This window comes from Bombina bombina, chromosome 3, assembly GCF_027579735.1.
Source record: "Bombina bombina isolate aBomBom1 chromosome 3, aBomBom1.pri, whole genome shotgun sequence".
In the NCBI taxonomy this organism is placed as follows: domain Eukaryota; kingdom Metazoa; phylum Chordata; class Amphibia; order Anura; family Bombinatoridae; genus Bombina; species Bombina bombina.
The window spans coordinates 228618754-228628212 of NC_069501.1; the positions used below are offsets into that span (position 1 = coordinate 228618754).

Here is a 9459-nt window from a genome sequence, read left to right on the forward strand (position 1 = left end):
TGGTCGTGTATTTGTCAAAACGTAAAAGAAAAATACAGGGACACAATTATTCACCTTTTAAAATAAACCACCTAATATTCATTGCAACTCCCTTTGCTGGGTTATATTTCACATTTATTCTCATGAAAAGAAAAGAAAAAGTCTACACCCCATGCTTTATCAATATAACTGTTTTTACATTTCTCAACAGATTGCTGCCAAAGTTTCTGCACCACTTTCCAAAGTTGAAGAAATTGTTATTCTCAGTGGAGACCACAGCAAAACAGGGGAAATCAATCGCTTGCTCGCGGAAGTTCCAGTTTCTGTTCAGGCTCTTACTGGTGTAGATCTGACAAAGGTTGGTTAGAAAAGATTATTAGCTGTTAAGGGGACATTGAGCACTCACAGAAAGATTTGACTTGTTTAATATATCCATTTTGTAACAAAAGATGCCATAGTATTTATAATACTACTAGACTTTAATACATGATCGATATGTAAAGCTATCAGTGAGAGGCTTTTATCTGTATGAGAGAAATGTACAAATAGTGATTTATGCACAAAACGGTGTTTGAGACAAAAAAGTAGTTTTTTTTGGGGGGGGGTTTTCGCTTTTGTACATCCATAATGGTAAACGGTGGTCAAGGATCTATGACTGTGATAGATGCATTATTTTATGGAACATACTGTGTGCAGTAAATACTGTTAAAGGCTGCATTATTGAAAGAGACAGCTTGTCAGCACTGCTCTTGGTGGTTAGGTTTATCCTCAGAGCCTAAGTGCCCAAGAGCAAAATGATTTCATCCGATATTTCTGGTTCTGATCACAACTCCTAAATGTTTCTGCTTGAGTCAGCCCAGGTCAAGGGTTTGCATTGGGGTAGACAGGGATTAGTCGGTTTCAGATACACCTTGCAAGCAATTTGTTTTAATTTATCATCATTAAATGTGTGTACTTTATGAGCACCATTACACCTTTCATTGAATTCTTAACATTTCCGGTTCTGTATAATTATTCGATTATGTTACCCATTTTGTACCCTGAACTTAAACTTCACTTGACATTATAAAATTGAAATATTTCCTTTTTTACATAAATTTGTGTTCTTTCTATTCCTACAGATTCCATTTCTCCAGAAGGCCACAGGAATGAAGGTGTAAAACAGAACCTAGAGAGAACCTCCCGTATGCACTCGAGTTAGTTGCCTTCAAACACATTTGGATGCTTAGTTTTATAGAAAGACAGTTTCAGCTTCAGTTTAATTATCTGGTGCCTTATATTTTAGGACCAGAAACAACTTGTCATATTCTTGCTGTCTTCATTTTAGCTTGTAAATTTATTTTTGTTCTTTAAACCAAGATGATTATTTTTTTATTTTCCTGGTGATTTTATTTGTTAATATGATATAATCTATTGGCAAGGTAGAGTTCTAGTTTGACTGGAGTTGCTGATTCTGTGCCTTCGGTCTCTCTTCCCATCAGATGTGCTCTCAAAGCTGCCAAAATGCTGCTTTTAATTTTTAACAAGAGCTCCAGCCATTTTAAATATGTAGAAATTAAGGATGCCATTGGTAGTTTACTCCATATAATTTCATTCCTGCATCTTTTTTAAGATCCCTATTTTTGACAGTATAAAAAGCTATATGTAAAATCATTCATGTATCCATCATATCCATTTTTTTTATTTTTAATCCATATCAATGGTGCTTGGCCCCTCTCATGCCTCATATGCCTTTGCTTAACGCTTGCAAGTAAACGGTTTGATTCATCACATTTTAAGGACAACCCCTCAGGAGTCTGCAGTTAGCAGTGTTAAGAGGGGTTTTCAGTCAAGAAGCAATCTGCTGAGTATGCAAACATTCCATTGTTTTGTAGTATGGGATTTCAAGCAATGGGAAAATGTAGATGTTTAAGCCATGCGCTTTCAGAAGTCTCTGTACACAGTTAAAATCTGTAGGAATGATTTGTATGACACTAACGTTTTCCACACTGACTGCTAGAGGTTTCAGATGAATCTGCAGTGCTCACCCACTTGTGCATATATTTTTTTTATTCTTTATGCTAAGCTCAAAGCCATAAAACGGCAATCTTTCATAATTTTATGTTTATTTTGGACCATGTTTACTGAGAAGTGCTACCACTTAATATATATATATATTTAATTTTGTTTCTCAAAAACACACGTTTCAGGCCAGGTCCTTGCGTTACATCTTGTCTTTAAGGAGATATTTTTAAACAAAGCTGGTAGGTGCCTTAATATGTAGCACTGTTTGATAAATATGATCTGTACAATTTTTAAAACCTTGCACTTAACATCTTTGCAAAGTAATAGATCTTTATACAAAAGGCAGTCTGTCAAAAAATTATATGCTGTGTCAAATATCACGTTAAAATGCAATACACACGAATACGCAGGGAAATTCAAGTTTAAATTGTGCTAAATAGCCAAGGACTTTAATATAAAAGTCTGCCTCGAAATCAGACCCTTTTATTGACTTAAACTAGCATCTGATTTCATACATATTTTTCTTTGTGTTTTGTATGAAAATGATCTCTGTCTTGCAGAATAGTTTTGTTCATCGTTTCTAGTGAAGTGAATGGCAATCTGAATATCTGACACTATATTATAGAGTAATGGTTTTGTACTGGTCTAAAGTGTATAAAAAAAAAATCTAAAATGTTCTTTAGCATTTGTAAGTATTTTGTTATCCTGTTGCTTCCTTTCAACCACGTTATAAAGAAAATGTGAATTTTTTTTGAAAATTTTTTTTAAACTGTGACTCGTGTCAAGAATTGACTTTTCTTTTATGGAAATTGCTAAAAACAAAGGTACAATACCTTCAGTTTATATGATTTTTCTTGCTTGATGTAGTCTAATATTTAAGATTATAAAGAAATTGGTTTTTAATGTATTCATCTTGATTAGGGCTCAAAGTTAGAGGCGTTTAAATATGAAGTATTGTGAAGGATAATAAGGTTAGTTCTTTATGTATAATTTAGAGCAGAGATGTGTAGTCCCATAAGACATTTAGAAGAGGAAATCCAGATGGCTAATTGGTTACCAGTGTTTTCTAACACAGAACAATCTTTTAGTGTAGAGTGCAGTTTAGTAAATATGTCTACATATACCGTTATCACTGGTATTATTTTTTTGGACAGGATTTCAGAAGGCTCACCAATATAACTGGTAGCAGAAATGGAGTATTTGCTGTTTGAAGGAAACTGGAGATTGAAGCTGTTTTTCATAGTTATTTTAAACTTGCTTTCAAGCACTGTGTTGGTTTTGTATTGTTTGCTTTGTATTCAAAGGTTATATGAATTGTTACTGAAGGAAATAATACTTTTATTAATACTGAGAAATCCCCCTCTTTAAACCTGTGAGTGCTAAGCACTTTCCCACCTGGGTGCTAAGCTTTTTTAAGTTTTTTGTTTTTTTTAGTTTTCTATTTTTGGAAGAAAAAAAAGTTTTTATTTTCAGATCCCCAATACTTACACTGTTGGAAAGGTTAGGCGATTACCTTTACAACGGTGGGTCTTGGAGGTCTGTAGCTGCTTAGATGCCTTAGATACAGGCTTCTAAGCAGCATGCCCCCTGCTCCTATACTTAACATTGTTAAGTATAAATAAAGTTGTGCGGTGACGTCATCACATCATTGTGCGTGACGTCACACCGCATAACAGGAAGCCCCGGCGATGCCTGTCATTATGCAGGCCCGATCGCCGGGGTAGGAGCGGGTGGGAGCCTCCAGATCTCCTTCAAGGTGGGAGAGTGCTAGCGATGGCTCTGAGCCGTCGTTAGCACCAGAGTGGGAAACTCTGCGACGGCTCAGAGCCGTTGTTAGCACTCAAGGGGTTAAAAGTATGGTAAACAAAAGCTTTTAGCATTACACTGAAAGCATTGCAGTATATAATTATAAATTATTGCAAGTAAATAGCTTAAAGGGACACTGAACCCAAATTTTATTTCTTTCGTGATTTAGATAGAGCATGCAATTTTAAGCAACTTTCTAATTTACTCCTATTATTAATTTTTCTTAATTCTCTTGCTATCTTTATTTGAAAAAGGCATCTAAGCTAAGGAGCCAGCCAATTTTTGGTTCAGACCTCTGGACCCAGGTTGTTCACCAAAAACTGCCCAGCATCTAAACTTACATTCTTGCTTTTCAAATAAAGATACCAAGAGAATGAAGAACATTTGATAATAGGAGTACATTAGAAAGTTGCTTAAAATTGCATGCTCTATCTGAATCACAAAAGAAAACATTTAGGTTGTTTCACTTCAAATGAGTTTTATTTGCATATATGTGAAACCACTTTAGGTGCATGTTTACCTGCACTGAAGACCACCCCTTTTTATGAGGCTTTTTTCTTTAATACTCTAAAAGGGAACAGATAGCTAGTACAACCAATCATATGCCTCATAGAGTCTAACGAACGTGCACTTTCACTGCTGCGCATTAGAGACCATAGAAACTCACAACATATCAGATGCAGAGCAATTTGAGTTCACACCGTTTAGGGCAGGCCGTACTGCATCCGATTTGCCATACTACCGATCTATTTAATGTTGAATAAAAAGCTCCCAATAGGGGTGGACAGCAGTGTGGGTTGAATTTACACTCAAGGCGATATAAATAGATACAAATGTAACCTGTTTAATTGGTGTGCTTGCAATCTTTTTTACTTTGATGCTGTAAAGTTATCAATGTATTCATAAAAAGGTAAACAACAAAAATAATTAATTTACCATCCTTTTAACATAGCTGTTATACAGTGGGAATTTGTGTTTTTTAACAAAAAAAAGTCTGCCTTTCTATTTCCTTTCACTAGTAACACTGCTGCACGTCTAGTAAGTCATTTTGTGCCTACTGTTACACTAAAGCTGGTTTTCACTGGAAATTGCTTGTATTCTGTACATAAGGTTTTAGGATAATTTTAGATTACTTTGTTTTAATTATTTTCTTAAAGTCCATGTGTAGTATTGGTCATATATTAACAATAGCAGAGCTCGTAATCACTACTTATTTTCAATATCTGAGGCAGCTTAATTAAAAAAATTTTGCCTCTTTAAAGAGATTGTAAGAATGTCTGTGTGTGTTTGTTAGGACAGAAAATGTAAAAATCCCAGATACATATGTATGTACCTTTCCTGAATGGAAGGAATTCTTTGAGCCAACATATAGAGAAACATATGTGCAGTAAACTTCTGGCTCTCTGAAGCTGAATCCCAAACTAAAGGGTATATTATATTGCGTTTGGAATGCTTATCTTTTATTTTACAAAGTATACAAGGATATTTGTAGAAAACTCTGTAATAACCTTTTTGAATAATGCCCCCCCCCCCTCCAAGAGTCAAGAACACTATTCTTTCTCAACACCCTGAAACTGCCCAGGACTTTACAGCTACGGTTCTGCCACAGTTTTCATATGCATCTTTTTTTTCACAGAGACATTGTGAATGCTTTTTTTCGTAAGTCCAACCACTTGGAAGACATAGGTTCACAGTTTGGGAAACACTAGTTTACTGCTTTTATATCAGGTGCTTGTGTATAGTTTTACAAAGTTGTACTCAGACTTTGTAATTAAGCACTTCATATCGTCAACACTTTTCTAAGTTATGTTTAGTGTGTTATCCATGTTTTGATTTGCGGTCATTAGGTTATTAAAATCATTAGATGCATAGCTGTTTCCTTCCATTGCCTTCCTCAGTTTGATCATTTCGGCCTGTTCATTTATTTCAGAAATTCCTCGGTGCCTTAACACCTTTGCAAAATCTTCACAGTTATCTGGTCTTTTCTTTTAATTGAATAACAAACAAATGCAAATGCTAGAAATGGCCATGTAACAGCCTTTTTTAATGGAACTGGATTCCTTTTTCTTGAAAACAGATTGATTCTAATTGCTTGACTTCATATCCCAAGCAAATTGGAATGAATCTTGGGGAATCCAAGCTCATTTACAAACAAGGTATTTGTGCAAGTTGTCTATTACATAATGTCCTTTGTCACCAAAAATGTATATTACTTATATATTATTGTACATTCAATGTTTCCGTGATATTATTTAGCCAGTGATAATTTAACCAATTGTACTTCGTTATATAAACAATGTGTACAGTAAAATATGTGAAGTTTGTGATCGGCCTCCTAAGAAAACCATTAGGAAAATAGAGCTATCAGTCTTATATATGATTCTTTGTACAAGACAGCAGATGCTGATACTCTATAACAATGACTGTTATGTGATTTCTTAATAGCCGCATGTGAAATATGTGCATGTAAAACATTTTGTGGCTTGTGTTTTTCTTTCTCTTGTAACACTATGCAAGTGTTTTCTTACCTGAAAAATAAAAGTCCAGTGTTCGACATTTCTGTATCATTTTGATGTGTTGTGTCAGTATAATGTTGCTATTAAGAAAAGGCAGAAGCTTTAAACAAATAGGAAGTATTTCCTAGTCACACCTTCCCTGTTTCCTGTTTTTAAATTTCTGATTGGACAATGTTGTTTTCTGCAAACAAAATATAAAGCATTGTTTGCCCTTATCTGCCATCAAAATCTGTATTTTTTTTAGATGGTGAGAGTCCATGAGTCATCACATGTATGAAATTCCCCTCCTGACCACTAGGAGGAGGCAAAATACACCCTAACACACCAGAGCTTTAAATTCCTCACACTTACCATGACCCTCAGTCATTTTCTGTTGTCTCCTTGGTGAGGAGTGAGGCGTAAGTGAAGTGCAAATCTACTCAACATTGAAAGGGGATTCTCGAACTGATCTGAGGCCCAGTTCCTCCTCACAGTAAACGTGTCTTTCAAATGGGGTAGACCTTGAATTATCAGCCCAGCATTGAAAGTTATTTTCTCAGTGGGAAATGTAAGGAAGGCTCTCAGGACCAGTGGAGGGGGTAAGGCACTCTGATCAATGAGCTTGGTTTCAGATTTGGGGTATCAATTTCATTTAACCCTTTTTATGTACTGTTATTTGCTAACAGCCTTTGATTGTTTTTGCATGGTTTCTCAGCGCATATTTGACAGTAAAACAAACAGCATAGGATATCCAACGCTCTGAGATGAATTACCGACAGTCATCTGTATATACAAAATACTCAATATGGTCTATTAGGGCTCAGTGAGGTGTATATGTTTACCGTATGATGGCTGTATAGGGGCTTACCTCCTCTGCTTGTGGTCTCTGACGCTGCTTCCAAATTCGGCTGGCGGGCCCAGAAGCTAATTTTACCCCAAAATCTTTGTATCACAGGGCAAACCTAAAAGCAATGCAAGATACATTTAAAACCGTTTTTATCTCTATCCAAGAAAAAGTGATATATTCAATAGAGTAATATGTTTGATATATTATTTTTAAATTTCCGCATTCATTGCCTTAAAAGTGTTTTTTAATTGACTCCAATAACAAATTTTCTGATATCAATAAATCTAACCCTCTTTCATATACATGAAACATATTTCACATTACTTTTATCTTGTAAGCCAAGTAATACTTGGTAGATACTGGAAATTTAAAATCTTACCTGCTTTAAATCATGTCACTATCCTTTTAAAGATTCTACCTTCCAATCAATATTTCCTTCTTTAACTAAATTATCAACATAATGCTTAAAGGGACAGCCAACACCAGAATTTTTCTTGTTTTAAAAGATAATCCCTTAATTACCCATTCCTTAGTTTTGCATAACCAACACAGTTAATAATAATACACATTTTACCTCTGTGATTACCTTGTATCTAAGCCTCTGCAGACTGCCCCCTTATTTCAGTTCTTTTGACAGACTTACATTTTAGCCAATCAGTGCTCACTCCTCAGTAAATTCACGTGCATGAGCTCAATGTTATCTATATGAAACACATGAACTAACTAACAACCCCAGACATTGTTTCGGCCTTCTATGGGCCTCGTCAGGGAGGTGCAGCCATATTCCACTAAGCACACTGGGCAAGGAGTCCACATCTGGTTTCCACTATCCCCAACTGAAGAGAATTTATGCCATACTTTAATTGAATCCCTGAAAACCAGATTTTTTTTAAATTACTTTGGGAAGATTCCTTAGTGATATGGGGCAGTGCTTTCAGTGAATATGGGCATACCAAAGCTTTTTCATTCTCCCGTACTTAAAAATATCCAAACACCAGTTAAAAATAAATTTTAACTACCGCTGCATGATTATACTTTTCTAACTTAGAAAGGGCCATTCCAAAACAAGATAAAACACATAGGCGCCAAACATGGCCTAGTACAGCCAGATAACAGATACTAAAATCCACAAGATAGCGATTGAATACTCACAAAGGAGGTGCACCCATTGGTGCTTATGAAGCAGACTGGAGCCTCTCAGTGGTCCAGCTCACTGGTATACTTCATGAGTCAGATTGTGGTCCTTGATGGTAGTGATTAACAGGTTCCTGAATGAACACAAAAAATGCAAACCATAGCCCAGTAACGTTTAGACAAGCGAGTGGTAGATTGAGCAATCTTACTTACAAGATTCAAAGCACCAGCAGGTGCATAAACTGCAGACTGGAACCAAACAGTCGCCCAGTAGACTGATCCCTCCAGATGAAAACAAGATACCTCTCAGGTGCCAGAGAGTTAGCAGCATACAAATGATAAAAAAGGGTGTCCAAAAAGCAAGTGTATTTCTGTAAAAATCTTTATTAAAAAGCGACGCGTTTCTCAGCTAAAACAAGCTGTTTCCTCAGGCTAAAACATTATTAAAACACATTCAGATAACACTTGCTTTATACAAACCTAAACCTATTGATTAACCAATCGGATTGTTCAAACCTTAATGGTCATTAAGTGTTAGCACCTGTCTGCTGCAGGGTTGGTATGGCAACCTGGAGCTCTGACATAATTCAGTGCAAATACCAAAACCTCAGCAGACCATACTAAAAACTAAAGACATCATCTGAGTACATATAATTGTGATAAGATCATCATTGTGGATTGGTGATGATAAACATAAATATAACATTGTTAAAAACAAGGCTCTCATTTCCTATGGCATTCTATATTTTTTAAAAAGTATGCTTGAACCAACTGATGATATAATGATATGTTTCCCAAACATCGTGCTTTATACATTTATATACAGCCTACAATGTCAGCCTTACCATATTCTGATAAAATGTAAACACAATGAACAACTTAGTCATACGGTCAGAGCAGGAGATAACAATAGATATCAAATTATTTATACAGACCCAAATCTTCCTGATATCGACTGCACAATAGCTAAGTTTGTTTGCTGAGACCTATATATATTACCCCCACTAAGTATGAGGCTATTTTATGTGCGATCCTCATAGATCAGTCTGTTTTGTCACTGTTTCAGTGAATGTTCGTTATTTTTCCTGGTTTTACTGCTGTGAACAGTATTGACTCGACATATGGGTGTCAACTAATTGTATAGAATAGAATCTAGCACCAATCACAACATTAGTATGTGCAGATGGGTGTGGA

At 35.7% G+C, this 9459-nt stretch overlaps 1 protein-coding gene across 2 annotated transcripts in view; it reads left to right on the forward strand.

Annotated features, from left to right (window-relative positions):
* Positions 1-6345, forward strand: part of FLOT2 (flotillin 2) — a 493007-nt gene extending 486662 nt beyond the window's left edge. For both annotated transcript variants that reach the window (XM_053706184.1, XM_053706183.1), the window contains exons 10-11: positions 191-337; positions 1101-6345. In XM_053706184.1, the coding sequence (XP_053562159.1) occupies positions 191-337; positions 1101-1139 (186 nt within the window). In that variant the 3' untranslated portion in view covers positions 1140-6345. The remainder of the gene's footprint in view (positions 1-190; positions 338-1100) is intronic.
* The last annotated feature ends 3114 nt before the right edge of the window (positions 6346-9459 follow it).